The sequence below is a fragment of the Chroicocephalus ridibundus genome, chromosome 1 (genome assembly GCF_963924245.1).
Source record: "Chroicocephalus ridibundus chromosome 1, bChrRid1.1, whole genome shotgun sequence".
Classification (NCBI taxonomy): Eukaryota; Metazoa; Chordata; class Aves; order Charadriiformes; family Laridae; genus Chroicocephalus; species Chroicocephalus ridibundus.
Genome location: NC_086284.1, coordinates 212,184,261 through 212,199,383, shown reverse-complemented (window position 1 = coordinate 212,199,383; position 15,123 = coordinate 212,184,261). Strand labels below are relative to the sequence as shown.

General features: G+C 43.0%; 1 protein-coding gene across 2 annotated transcripts; it reads left to right on the top strand.

Moving 5' to 3' along the window:
* The first annotated feature begins 72 nt into the window (after positions 1 to 72).
* MEIG1 (meiosis/spermiogenesis associated 1) lies at positions 73 to 6,536 on the top strand. Of its 2 annotated transcripts, XM_063324418.1 has the most exons (3): positions 73 to 183; positions 4,194 to 4,356; positions 6,408 to 6,536. In XM_063324418.1, exons 2-3 carry the CDS (start codon positions 4,219 to 4,221, stop codon positions 6,534 to 6,536), a joined length of 267 nt encoding a protein of 88 aa, XP_063180488.1. In that variant the 5' UTR covers positions 73 to 183; positions 4,194 to 4,218. The 2 variants fall into 2 exon arrangements, with proteins under 2 accessions (XP_063180488.1, XP_063180477.1); XM_063324407.1 differs by lacking the exon at positions 73 to 183 and having other exon boundaries at positions 4,050 to 4,356.
* The last annotated feature ends 8,587 nt before the right edge of the window (positions 6,537 to 15,123 follow it).

The window sequence follows — 15,123 nt, the reverse complement described above, 5'->3', positions numbered from 1 at the left end:
TCCCAAATAGGTCCTGTGAGTGCTGATGTGTGTTCAGTGATCTAGGAAGTGCAGCCACCTCTTCCAGCTGCTCTGGGCCAGGATCTCTGCTGCTCAGCCACTGCAGCCCAGCCCGGGGGTCTCTGCCTGGGCTGAGGGACACAGCTGCCGCTTTCCTGTTTGCAGGCTCCATGAGTAACAAAGGTGAGCACGTATCACAGATGTGGATGGTCACACAGACGGCCACAGATGAGGCACTGATTTCAACAGCACCTACATACAGGACTCACAAGAAACACAGACAAGTCCCTTTCCTCCTCTTCGGCTGGTAGCAATAAAAGTTCACTAGTGCAGGCACACACATATCACTCTCTAGGCTCACAAGCACACACATTTGTGGATTGCTTGAGCATTGGCACAGCTCCTCTGTCTGCCCAGCACCCCTGCGCAGATCCCAGGCCCCCTTACCTGCTTCATGGATCCCCTACTTGCCCACTAGTCCAGCTTGATGCTCATAGCAAGCATGCATTCGCACGCTCGTCCTTTCATGCACTCCATGTTCACAAGTCCCCTTGTTCACAAGTACCAGCACAGCCCCCCCCGCCCACTTGATATCCTGACCTGGACCTGAGGCTCCCCCTACTCTCCAGCTAGTCCGGCTTAAAATTTGCTAGTGAATATGGATATGCACCCTATGTATACCTGGACTGAGGAAGATACAGACACTCACCCCCTCCTCCCCAACAGCCAGTACCAGGCACGCAGGCTGTGACCCACAGTCCTTCCCCAACTGCTGGCATGGAGCCCCTCACTCATGCCAGCCCTCTCCAAGTAGCTGATTTTTCAGGACACACTCCATTCCTGCTCCAGTGGCTGGAACATAAAGGCCCCCACTCACTCCTGCAGCTGACACCACGGGCCAGGAGCACCCCCAGCCTGACTCCAGCAGCTGGCACCAGTTTTCCCTCACGCACACAGAGGTCTCAACAGTAGCTGGCACTTATTCCTTGCAGCACACACACGCACAGGACAGAGAATGAGATTACGCAGGTAGCTAAGAAAATATTTAATAAGATATAAGAAAGTAGGACAGACTCTGATGATCAGGCACAGGGGTCAGCCAGACAAGCCTACTGACTGGCCCTGTTTTACACATGACCCGCCTCTTCTATACTCCTTTCTATCTATCCCCATCTTTGTTCTTCCCTGCTCCCCTTCCCCTGCACGTCCCTCACAGGTTTGTACAGGTCTGTTGATTCCCGCACCCCTCCAAGTTTGGGGTGCCCCCCACCGGTTTACAGTGTTATCAGTTGCAAAGTCTGGGTTGATCTTACTGGCAGTGGTGCCTGTAGTGTCTTGATAGCCCAGCAATTAGTGTGAGTGGCGAGGTTTGTTTCCTGTTATGGTCTCTATGTTTGTTTTGTCAAGTCTGTGTCTCCGTATGTTTTGTTTCTGGTTTCCCCTTTTTCCCTTATTTTCCCAATTGACAAGGTCTTGGATCAGATAACCTTGCTGGAATAAACATTTTCAAAGTCCCACATGCTCCCATCAATTAGTGTGACTGAACAGGTTTGGTTCTCATCATTGCCTCCCTCATAATTTGCTGTTCAGGTTTGTGTCCCCGTATGTTCTTGTTTTATGGCTACTTCCCATTCTTTTTATCTCTTGTTGCATTGAATAAGGTCCTTGACCAGATGCCCTTAATGGAGCAGACACTCTCCTCTCACATACCCTTACAACTTGTATAAGCATTAAGGAAACTACCATATACAAGCCCAGGCTAGCTAGGATTCCATAGAAATTGTGCTATGATTGACATTAAAAAAATATGTTCCCAACGCCAAAACAGAGGTATATGACAAAATTAAGAGTAGCTAAATGTTGTCGTCTTAGCAAAATCCACTTCACTGTTCAACAACTCCCTTTAAATAAAAAGTGTCAGTATTATGCTGAATATTTTCTTACCTTCTCTTGCATTCTTTCGTTTGCCTATATCTGTCTGCTGTCTTTCGTCTTTTCCCTGAATTACAGGCTGTCTGGAGTACAGCTTATCTCGTGCTCATGTACAATGAAACCAGCCCTACGCCTGGAACTCAGAGGCACTACAATAGACAAAGAGTACAATTTTTAAAGGCCTTAATTAGCAGCCTAAAAATATTAGGATCGCGCTTTTGTTATTTGAAGTCACCAAGCTGGCACTTTAAATATGAGACCTTTATACAAATTTTTTTGAGCAGGAACACCTGTGGACAGGCCATCTGAATTAATGGTGACTCAGGAAGTGCCAGGCATATCTAGATGCCTTGAAGAAGCCCATTCATTAGATTAATTCAGTACCTCCCATAAAGAAGTACTTAACACTAATAACATGTAAGTTATCATAAGACACTTAAATTCATTATAGTGTAGCATTTATTAAGATCTAATGTTATTGCTAATAGCATTGACCATCTGAAGTTCCAGGTTGACAACAGTTCTCATCAAACATTGATGAGCATTTACAGGGCATGAAAATTTCTGTAGATACTAGAGAAGAGCCCTTTACAAGTGAGAAAAAAAAGCGTCGAGATAAATATCTCAAAGAGAACACTAAATATTTAGAATAAGGATATATACTTATCATGTTAATTTGTATGTTACACCTCATAACTGGGTGGGAAAATTACTTTTTTTTCTTCTTTTTTTAGTAAATTGCTGCCTTCACTTACAGAATGCTGCAGAGCCTGGTAAAAGAATGTCTGGAGTACTGAACTGCAAGAAATAGTTTACTGTTGCCAGAAAAGAGCCCTTGTGCATATTTTTATTGATCTTTAATGAAGTGCGTGCAGTAAGAGATGAGAGGCCCTTCCTTTGTGTGCTAATGGCTCTCATACAGTTAGACGACAGAGATGCAGACTTCTGCTATTTCCGCATTATGATAACGATAATCCTTGATATCGTTTTCCCAAAGATTTGTATGCTGTGGTACGATATTTTTTTTCTCCTTCTCTGCCTTTCTAACTGACTAAGTTAGTGCTTTTGATAAGACATCAGCATTCAACTTTTCATGCTCTCAGTTGATACAGGAACTTGCCGAGTAAGAAAATTTTACTTTGTGCACAGGGTTTGGAGACAGCACGCTATCCACAGGGAGTGGGACTGTTCATTCTCTCACTAAAAATCCAAAATTTTTTCTCCTTCCTTGAAGATACCTTCCTAATTATGAAGCTTGGTGACATAACAAAACTAGGAAAGGACTCATTTCTGATTATATCTGCTAGGCATGATAGTCTTCTGTGTGTTTTGCTTGCAGAAGCAACATAAAGTTCTATTTTAGTAGCAGAATAAGGTACACTCAAGAAAGCAAATGCAGTGAAATTAAAATATAAGATAGAATTCAAATGATTCATATTTTTTTGAAATATAGTTGAAATCCGTCACTTTTGAGTTTCTACTGACTCTGCATTTTTTTTCTTCTTAATTGCTTATTTTATTCTTTTTTTGTTTTACAGTTCAAGTTTCATCTTGTCCCAGTTCTGCTCTGTTCAGGTTTAGCAGTTGATTAACCTATTTACTATTTCTCATCAGATTGAGCAAACGGGTTCTGTGTGAGGAGGAAGTCAGTGGCTTTCAGTGCAGATTTTGATTGAGCAAGGGTAGAATAGTATGAATTTTGGTAGGTTGTGTGCCTCGCCTCCTTATCGCGTCCAGTTTATTTCTTAAGACCTCTTCTTTGTCACCTCCACTGCAGCCATGTGACTGGCAGTGTATTCCTCTCCCATCCTGAGTGTTTGCTGCTCTTCAGTAACAGCCCAGCTCTTCAGTTCGTGGTTCCCAGTTTAGTGTCCCTTCAGTAGGAAGAAAGAAAAACCTGAAAAACTGCCTGCCTCAAAGGGATAGCAACTGCAGAGAGGTGGAATAAAATAAAAAAAAAATTTAAAAAAAGCTGTATTTTATGTACTTTTTTAGTGCATCAATATGCACAAATTTTAGGCAGGTTAAGTCGAGGTATAGAGGTGTATATAGAAGTATATGTGAGTTGGGTTTGTTTGAGATCAAGTAGTACATTTAATTTGATTCCAGCTGCTTATAACATTTTTCCTTTTTGACCTCAGACTTTGAAGAGAAGATAATATTGTACTGTCTGTAATTCCTTTGTTTTTAAATTTTGTTTCACACTGACAAAATTGCTTGCTTCTTTCTTCTCTATTTCATTTTCAAAAATCTAATTTCAGGAAAAAGCCTGAAGTCTCTGGAGTCATGGCTAAAGCTGACATCAAACCAAAATCTATACATGATGCCAAAAAGTGGTCAGCTGATGTAGAGAACTTATACAGATTTCAGCAAGCTGGATACAGAGATGAGGTTGAATATAAACAAGTAAAACAAGTTGATACGGTAAGAATTAGAACTCTGCAAGGGTTATTGCTTTAAACTTCCGTCTTATATTAAATGATTAAATAAAAATGGAGGTACTGCTTATTTCCTTTCATTTCGGCTAGTTTCTGGTACAGTTTTTTTTTCTCTCAAGTCTGACTTGAATTCTTGAGCTATTATTAACTGTGCAGAATAACTTATTTCACAGAAGTGAAACAGAAACACTGCCCAGCCTGTTTTTTTGTTCCCTCTCTCTTACTCATTTATAAGCATTATAGATTTCTTTGAATAGATGCAGCTGGTATCTAAAAGAATAATTTGTGTTTGAGGACAGGAATTTATCAAAGTTAGTTCTCTCTGAAGTTTCCCCATTACTCTGCCCATAGACCTGACAGGAAACCCAGTCATTGTCCAGGGGGACAGTACTGTGTCTTTGCTGCCGACTTCAGTTTTACAGTTGAAATGCGTGGGAGCATAATCAGACTTTGTGCACACTCAGAACTTGGCTTCTATTGAAACTGCCCACAATAGAAATATTTGATGCCAACTGTGGTAAAGGGAGTTGTGACACGGGCATTTATCAACTGAGAACATCAAGGGCTTGGTCCTCTGCTCACTGCAGTTGGTAGCAATGCTCCCTAGCACATCAAATCAGCTAATGAATAATGGCCAGACATTCAGTGGCTACTTGAGATTCAAAATAGCAACCAAGAAGTTAATACAGCAAACAACATATTATCTTCATTAGAGCTCTGTAATTTGTCTTCCAAAGCAGCAATTTGTAGTATGAAAAAATCCACTTTTGAAAGATCTTAATTTCCTGCACACATAGGAAAGAGCAGAATGTTCCTAAGAAACTCACTCCTCATCCCGTTAACTCCAAATAATGATGTGCATAATAAGATGAAGTTTATTCTTTTGTCGTGGGTTTGGTTACCACTGTGAAGGCTGTAGTGTAAATTCCTTTAACTGTGCAAAAGGAAATCCTGTCATTAGTGTGGTAGGATCAGTCTGTTTAAGATTTATGGCAGGGCATAACCATAGACAATTAAACACTGATAAAAGTTAAAGAACATCCCTTACTCAGTGTAAAAGGAGTGTGTATTCTGTTCAAACTTGCCAGGATCTGGCAGTAATTCTCTTTCAACTTACACATTTTGAAATGTCTTGTTTACTCCATATTACGTTTCCATAATGCGGTTGTTATTAATGACGCAATTAAAATGTAGGTGGAATGAGTATTAAGGCTGTTATGTTTAGACAGAGAATGCAAATAACTCATCTGTATGCCTGAAGTAATAAGGTAAGTGATGAAACTATCTGAAGAGTCTGGGACTCTTCAATTAGAGAATGCTCCAGTTTGACATCCTATTGTCAACCCTGTCTGGAAGAGAATTAAGATTCTATTATCTGATTTTTAAGGTTCAGTTTGATCAGAAGTAGTCATACGTGTTCAAGCTGCACATAGCTACCAAAGCCATAAAGCTGTTGAACACACACACAAGTGCTCAAGCCTTTCGTTTACAGCTTCACGATGTGGAGCACTAAAGCGCACCAGGATGGTGCTGGTTTCCTGCAGGACCAATCCTGCTGTATTTGAGACTATGATACATATAATTCTGTTTATTTTTATGAAATTGCTAATGAAAAGCACATTTTTCATGGTCGGAAAGATCCAGAAGAAACCCTTAAGTGTGTGTCAGTCTTACAGAAGTGGAATTTCTCAGCCTCTCGGTTTACAGGATAACTGAATAGCATCAATGTTTTATTCCTAAGCGAGGTATTTTAAAAGCTTTGACTAGTCCACTTTTTTAATTAGTCTATCAAATATTCTTAGATTCTTATTTCCAGACTCTTCTGATCACATAATTCTAGACCAGAAAACTGGTTTCTGACATATTGTTCTTAATCTTTTTTTTAAAAGATAAGCAAATGAATAGCAAAGTAGCGTTCAGATGGAAATGAGGTTTTCCCATGGAAGTATACCCTACATTCTGTGCAATGTAAGACACAAACATAATTTAGTGTGAGCGTGCTTAGGTGAATGCATATCCATTTTATTCTATTCGCAGGTAGAGCGTTGGCCAGAAACTGGATTTATTAAGAAACTTCAGAGAAGGGACAATACGTTCAATTATTTCGATAAACAAAGAGAATGCAAAGACAAAGAAGTCCATAAAGTGAAAGTTTATGTGTATTAGTTTTGTTATTGTTCTAATTTGTTTGTATTTTTTTATAAATCTTTTTGTTAGAGTCTGTAAGTAAATGAGATTTGTGTAATCTGATGTACCTTAAGTATCAATGTCATTCTTGAATAGAAGGAGGGATACAGGAAATGTAGAGAAGCTTTGAATTATAGACATAGGATTTTTTTTTTCCCCTCTGTAACCAAAAGTCTTATTATCCCTCATTTTTCTAGTTACAAATGTTTTGGTTTAACTGTGTGTAGAGTCCATTATAAGTACAGGCATCAATTATTATTCCAAACGATATAATCTTATGGACTCTGGCTAGTGTCAGCCACAGTCTATTGGTGTAGCTAAGGGTTATGAGACTGCAAAGGGCCAAAAGGCGAAAGTTCCCTTGGAGAAGAGCAAGAACAGCAAGCAGAGAATTCCGTGAAGGACACCCAACAATCGAGTAGCAAGCACCAGTGCTAAACTGCAGATTTAAGAACTAGGTATTGGGATAGAAACAGTCACAACAAAAACGTCTTTCTGAGCAATAGATAAGGCATTCCCAAAGTTTTTTCGTCAGGTGCAAGTATGAGTTATTTGAAGAGGAACTACTAATTGACCTGGTAGCATATGCCTTTTTATGGAGGGGGAAAAAAAAGATTGTGGATTTACATACGGTGGGTTCGGGTAGCATAAAATTGCAGGTAGAATGTGAAACCCATGCCAAGTAACATTTATTATTAGGTAACTTATGCAGATAATGTGGAATTTCTGGGCAGAATTAACCTCATCTAACTTCAAATACCATTGTAGCATCTAGACCTGATCTTGTCATTTGGACTCCCTTTGTTCCGAATGGAGGGAAGTTGGCTCTTCTGGGCACAATTAATTGCTTCTAAATATGTAACCTTTGCTTTGAACACGTTGTTGTGCTGTCGGCTCTGCAGAAGCTGCCCACACGTGTGCTCCAACTCTGCAACACCTGGTAAACACGAGGTGTCATACTTGCCTTCACTCACCAGGGAATTTAAGCGAAATACTTTAAGATGCTAAAACTCTTTAGATAACTGACTTGTAGAACAGATTATTATCTAAACCAGTAGGTGTTTAGATCTCAACCAGTAACAGGTAGTTACACAAAACTGTTATTAATATGTCCTGTTTGTAGACCATAAAGCAAAGGGATATCTAAATTAAGTTTTAGGCATGGATTAGCAGCGTATACACTTGACCATGGGTCTTACGGATATTCTTCTCTGGAACCTAAGGCAGTGGCCAACTCAAGATGCGAAATAGAGGATTTATAGCTCCAAGCCAAAAGTAGTGGTGAGGAGCAATATTCAAAATATCTCATTGACAATAGGTGACGATGATCTCGTCACCTTATTTAGAATAATTGGAAATGTTTAGCTTAAATTTGTATGAGCTCTTTGTTAGAGAAATGACTGAAAGGTACTGTGAAGCTTTTTTATTCCCGGAAGGTTTTAATGGCATATAAGTAGAGAGTTATCACAATGATAGAAATAAAGCATTGCTACAGTAAATTTCACTTCAGATTTTAACTGTGATTTCTTTTTTGTTTTGACTGCTCTGGATATACTTTTTAAGAGAGGACTTTTTGCGTACTTTGCCATCAAATAGCATGAACAGAACAACTACCAGGATAATCCATCTATTATGTCACTTTAAGGCCGTGGATCTCACTTTGTTAACTTCATAGATTCCTAAAAAAGAAATCTTCCAGTGGATATGAAAAGAGCCTTTAAAAATTTCACAAAAATGGATGTGTTGTACAGCCAACTCACATTTATTGGCAAAAATTACTGCTATCGGCACACACAGAATAAGTAAGGATGTTTGGCACAGCCATTTTCTCGGTCTATAAAAAAGACGTAGTTGGGTATTCAAGAACAGGAATTGAAAGTGCAGGTAACTTTTTAGAGCTTAACTTTTTTTAAAGAAAGACTTTTAAAAATTGAAACAAATGTAAAAGATGATTCTGGGCTTCCCTCATTTTACCTGCCTACACCTCTATGTTTTTGCAGTACTGCTGGATGTTTTCTCTCTTGTATTATGTTTTAAATCCATAAGTGTGTGTTTCATACAGCCCGCTGGGGTTTCCTTTCGTTTCAAACAAGTAACATGGGAATTCGTGTTCCACTTCTGAAATGCTGGTTTTGTATGAGTTGGCAGATTCTTCTCGCTTTGAGAGAGTGAATTACCAATACTGTCAGTGTGCTGAAAGGTTGAATCTCGCTGTAATATTCAAAAGATTAATGGGGTCAAAAGGAAAGAAAAACCTTGTAATTAGTGCTGGAGACGAGTTTGCAGACATCGCCTTTTTCAGCCCTGATGCTGTATTTGGGAGTTTGCTCACTTCATTAGCAAAAAAGCAGGTTTTGTTTTGGCAGTGACAGTGTCAGTTAGAATTGTCCTCTGACATTCAGTTCGTATCCGTATTTCACTCTGGTTCATGCTAAACTTAAGGTTACTTAAAACCACTCTCGTTTTTTAAGGATGGTAGCTGCACGTGTAATGGCCTCAGCTATGAAGCCGGAAGGGTTCCTCTCTGTAAAAAGAAACAGGTACAGGGGTTCTCGCCTGAGTTCGAGTTTGTGATCACAAAATAACACTTATCTAGTATAGGGATGTTTGCTTGAATTGATTTTTAGAATCATAGAATGGTTTGGGTTGGAAGGGACCTTAAAGATCACCTAGTTCCACCCCCCTGCCATGGGCAGGGACACCTCCCACCAGACCAGGCTGCTCAAAGCCCCATCCAGCCTGGCCTTGAACACCTCCAGGGATGGGGCAGCCACAGCTTCTCTGGGCAACCTGGGCCAGTGTCTCACCACCCTCACAGTAAGGATTTCTTCCTGATATCTCATCTAAATCTCCCCTCTTTCTGTTTAAAACCATTGCTCCTTGTCCTGTCAATACAGGCCCTGGTAAAAAGTCTCTCTCCATCCCTCTCATAAGTCCTCTTTAAGTGCTGAAAGGCCTCCATAAGGTCTCCCTGGAGCCTTTTCTTCTCCAGGCTGAACAACCCCAACTCTCTCAGCCTGTCCTCACAGCAGAGGGGCTCCAGCCCTCTGAGCATCTTCGTGGCCTCCTCTGGACCTGCTCCAACAGAACCCTGTCCTTCTTCTGCAGAGGGCTCCCGAGCTGGAGGCAGCACTGCAGGTGGGGTCTCACCAGAGCAGAGCAGAGGGGCAGAATCCCCTCCCTGGCCCTGCTGGCCACTCTGTGGGGATGCAGCCCAGGATGTGGGTGGCTTTCTGGGCTGCGACCGCCCATTGCTGTCTCATGTCCAGCTTTTCACCCACCAACACCAAGTCCTTCTTGTCAGGGCTGCTCTCCATCCCTTCATCCCCCAGCCTGCATTGATACTGCGGTTGCCCCGACCCAGGTGCAGGACCCTGCACTTGGCCTTGTTGAACCTCATGAGGTTGTTAGGGGCCCGCTCCTCCAGCCTGTCAACGTTCTTCCCGAAGTGGCTTTGTCACTCAGCTGTGCTTGTTGAGCATGAAGCTGATACTTGAGTATTAACCAGTTTTCCTCTGTCACCATTACGCTGGATGTACCTCAGTCAAAAAAGCTGTCAAAAGAATTTAATATGTCAGTATTTTCTCTTATTTGATAAATCCTTAACTGAAATATCTTATACTTCAGTTTTAGCATGTTGAGAACTGTTAGCTTACTTGTGTCTTAGCTTAAGGTCGATAAATTGTGAAAAAGTATCGGGAGTAAGCAATCTGGGGGAGCTATGCTTCATTTTCCAGGGGACACAACGGTTCATATCAAGATAAATAACTTATTTCCGAATGCCATTACAAAAACTTTTTTTACTGAACTTTAGTAACTTTAAAGAGTTAGAGATAAAATCACATCTCCCCGTTTTATTGCTTAGAGATGAAAGTATGTGCTATGTTGCTGATTTGAATCTTAACAAAAAGTAGTTCTGTGCAAATACTTTCCAAGGAACTTTTCTTATCTGCTGGTGTTCCTCTTATCAGGCAATATGGTGATGCTTTCAGTGACCACTTGCAGCAGCTCAGCCCTGTTGGCGAGGGCTTTCCAGCTGCCCAGCTCCAATGTACTTAGTCTCATTCTAATTCACTCCGTGGCTTTGTACATGACAAGAATAAACGCTTTCTGTGCCTGGGGGAGCTCATAAAAGGAGGTAAAACAAACTTTTCCAAGACCTACTTTTCAGGCCTTGTGTTTGACAGCGACAAGTGAAATGGCAATGGCACAACCTCTCTGAATTCATCCAGTTACTTCGGGGAAAAAAAGGCTGCGTTTGTGTGTTCTAGGACGGTTTTCTGTGTTTTCGGTCTTTACTTGAATTCATTATGGGACAGTATTGTCTGAAAGCAATACTACCATTATTTGATGGCTTTACGGTTGCCGCAGCTCAAAGCACTGCACAAAAAAAGCAGTATAAGCATTTTAATTTTTGCTTTGGTGCCTGAGTGGACAGTTGTCTTTCCAGCTCTGAAGACACTTGAACCTCAACCTTTTGGTTTTCAAACATGGTTTCCTTGTTTCAAGGTGTTGAAAATGATTGAGTGGCTCCAAAGTCATTAAAGGCATCTTTGTAACTCAGCAGCTGTTGACGCTGCTGCTCCTCACATGGTCTGACACAAGTGAAGTCTGTCTGAAAGCAGCTTGGATGGAGCTGCCTTGTGGTCTTTGCAGGTTCTCTCCTGTTACCCCTGTTCCACCGGACTGGTGCTTACTGGTAAGAGCTGCTTTCTTAGTAGCCCGCCTGTGCTGAGAACCTCTTGCCAAGTTGTAATTACTTCATAAAACACATTTTCTTTCTCTTTGCAATTGAGACTTTGCATTTACTTCAAGTTTGAAGCCCAGCATACCCACAAGTAGTATTTGGGAGGGTGACTGGTGAGCGTCTACTGTCAGGAGAATTCCAGGTTGGCACCAAAAAAGGTACCCCACACTCGTGGACCCCTTGGAAACCCTCTCCAATGTCTATGCCCGCACCCTGGCTCTCCTGGATCAGACCTTGAGTCTTGTCTTCTACCCACCAGCTAGCGCAGCTTGACATTTGCTAGCAAATTACATGCACGTGGGACTAAATTCACTAAGGAAATGTAAACGCAGACAGGTCACTGCGGGTGCTGGCTCTTACACCCCTCAGATAAGCACGTACATCCCCCTCCCTCTGGTGCTGACACCCAGACCTCTGGTCCCTGTCACCCATGGCCCCTTCTCCAGGGGTTGGCACACAGAATAGACAGTGGGATGATACAGAAAAGGTAATTAAGAATGGGATTTAACAAAAGGACAGGCCAGACTGCAGGGATCAGGGGCACGTCCTGCCTGACAACCTGCCCACATGGGCCTGTCCCCTCCAACCTCCCTCCTGGATGTCTTCCCACACTTGTTCCACCCTGATCCTTTCCTTCCCCTGCCTTCGGTCGTTCCCATAAACTTCCTGACATACTGAACATACTAAATTTTGGGCACTCCCCCAGGATCCCTCAAATATCCTTAATACTCATCCTAACCATGTTTCCTCCTTCTTATCAATTACTCTCCAAGGCTGGTGTAGTTCTTTTAACGGCCCATCAGTGCCTGACGAGCTCTGGCCTCTGTTATTATCTCTCTCATCACCTGCTCATTAATGTTTGTGTCTCCGTGTGTTTAGTTTAGTGTTTTCCTAGTTATTTGTTATCTCTATGATATGGAATAGTCCTGAACCAAATAACTTGCCCAACCAGATGCTCTCACGTTTTGCATGTCCTCATGCCAGCCTCCTCGAGGCAGGCAGTTTGGCTGCGGTGGGAAGGATAAAGCTGTGTAGAGGCAGCAGGACCTCTGTGGTGGTGGTGCTGCTGCAGACCTCCAGGCAGGTGGTATCTCTAAGGACGTGGAGACAAAGGGAAGGGAATGCCTAAAAACAGGAGGAGGAGGATGGGGGAGGGAGAGAAAATGGGCACATGAGTTCAGGGAAGGATGAGCGTACGTGAGGAGTCAACCACACAGATGCATCAGCATTTTGCCAGCGATCTTGTACCCACAGAAACCTCCTCCCTGGCTGGCAGCAGCTCAGTTCTTGTTGGCTGGGGTAGCAGGACGTAGTCCCAGCATCTCGCTGCAGATGTGTGTCCTGCCTTGGCAGGAGCACCCGAATGCCTCAGCCAAGGAGAAGCTGTCCTGCTTGGGTGGATAACCCGCTGGCAGCTGCTTGGTTTTGCAAAGGGGATGGGGCAAAAAGTAGGTGGACTGGACACGTGGCAGGTTCATTTTTGCCCAAGGTGTCTAGAGGCCATCAGCTGTGCTCTGCTGCCCTGGGGGACATGCTTGTGCCAAATACACCACGTCTCAGGAACAGCCAATGCTGGGATGCAAGTGGGGAAGAGCCAGCAGGTGGCTGTGGGCGCTAGGAGGTAGGTGGCAGGATGCTGCGTGTGGAGAGACGGGCTGGAGCCAGGCCGCTCGATACAGGGATGTGTTGGGCAGTGATTCTGGAGGAATGAGCACGGTGGTCCTGCAGATCTGCCTCTTTCCATGGCTCTGGTCTCCTGACGCTACAGACAGTGGAGCTCTTGCTTTGTAGCCCTGTTCCGCAGCTGTGGTGGGTAGGGCCTGTTGACTCCTGTCCTAACCTCCCCAACGGATCCATCTTCATCTTCTTGAGAAGGAACTTGAGTCACAGACCACAGGGACCCTGCTTCTCTCCATTGACTCTTCAAAAAGGAGGAGGTCTATGTACCAAGGGCTGAAAGACTGCTGTTTTGAGGAGATGCTCATTAAAAACATGAAATACCTCTTTGATAGCCTATTGCTTACCACTTTGGTCTCAGTAAGTGAGAAAGATCACCACCCTCGCAACTACAAACAGAGACATTTATTTAAAATCTCATTGGATTAATATTTTGTCAGACCAGAGCAATATTTCAACAGAGCAGAAAGATTTATGTATCTGAAGGATGAGTTCAGAAGAGGTGTTTAGAAGAGATATTTGTTGGTAGTACGTCTATTGCAAGCAGATTATTGAGAATGCAAGGCAAAAGAAACAGAAGAAATATAAAAACTTAAGTATGCTCCAGACAATAAAAAGACATTAAAATGTCATTGGGAACCAGCTCAGCAATAGGTTCTCTGTTATTTACAGTTTTAGCATCTGCATCCATCAGATAGAAAAAAACCTCACCAAATATTCGTAATTCCTGCTTTACTATCTCAGAGCAAAGTAGGAGGATCCATCCACACCAGATAAAATAATTTACCATCTGTAATCAAGGAGGATGTGAAGCATCACCTGCCAAATATAAACACTTCCAGTTCAGGAGTCTGGGGTCAGGTTCGTTTCCAGTCTAAAGACCAGGAGCTCAGGACTCTCTAATTCACTAATTTTAGATCTTAACAAACTTTGGAGAACTGGAGAGGTGCCAGAGGATTGATGGAGGGTCAACATGATCCGGTGCTTAAAAAGGGAATGATACTAGACCGGATAAACAGACTCTAATCAGGGATAAATTAATGAAGTGGTTACGTTGGGACTCTGTCAATAAAGGAGTTAGAAAGTATTTTCTCTGTGCTCAGCTGATCCCATGCACCTTGGCTGATTTAAAAGTACCAGCGATGAGCCACAGGAAAGGTGAAGAAACAGGCGCTTCGAAGGTTTTGTTTCTGGAGCATCTTATTTTACTGCCTGAGGACTAACATGGTTTCTAACTGCTATCATCAATCTTAGCCCAGAGTTACCTAAATAAAAGCAGTGACGGGTGCTGGGCGAGACCCCCAGACGAGAGGTTCCCGCCTCTCACAAGGGATGGAGCCCTTCGCCCTCTGACTCCGTGAAATCCATAAACTTTTAGTAAGATCACAGCTCCCCTGCGCAAATAGGATTTAAATTACTCGCTTTTCAATTTGGAGGCTGTAGCTGCCGCAGGTTTTGAATTGCAGAGCCCACGGAGAGGAAAAAGCCTGTGGTTGCGGGCAGGGCCAGCTGGAAGCATTTCAGCACAGGAGGCAGCAGGCTGGATTTCGGGCAGGTGTTTTAGTCACCCCGTAAGTAACCAGCATTTAATGGAGCGCGCGCCTCCGGGACACGGAGCCTGGGGAAGGAAACCTCCTCCTCCTGGATGCGCTTGGCTGCCAGGTGGCCTTGAGGTGACTCGGGAAGATGCAGGAGTCACGCAGAGGCTCGCTGCTGGTGGGATGACCTCTCCTGGCAGGGGAAGCGCGCTTGCTGCGGGCCAGGAAGGTTTTTTTATCTCACCTCTCCGCAGAGAGCATCATAAAATTCTGCATCCCAAGGACGTGGCGGTGCCAAGGGGACCATATGCACACAATGAAGAAGGACAAGGAGGGGGAGATTTTTCATTTCATCCTGCTTAAACGACAAGATAGAAAACCTGCAAAATCGGGAGATGGTACTGTTGCTCTGTGTCCTTTTGTGATTTATTAAAAATAACATATTTTTTTTCCTTTCGAAAATACAGTAACCATGTAGATTTCCCTGTGGTGTTACTGCCGCCCTCCCTGGCCTGACAGGTGATGTCTCATTTGCAAACGCGGCAGACGAGAGGGCTGCTTTCGCCGTTCTGCGGGTGCAGAAACGACCGGTGTCAGCTGGAGC

Coding starts and splice junctions, on each gene's coding strand:
- MEIG1 (XM_063324418.1), top strand. CDS start 4,219: ATGGCTAAAGCTGACATCAAACCAAAATCTATACATGATGCCAAAAAG. Junction 4,357..6,407: donor AAGTAAAACAAGTTGATACG/GTAAGAATTAGA, acceptor TTCTATTCGCAG/GTAGAGCGTTGGCCAGAAAC.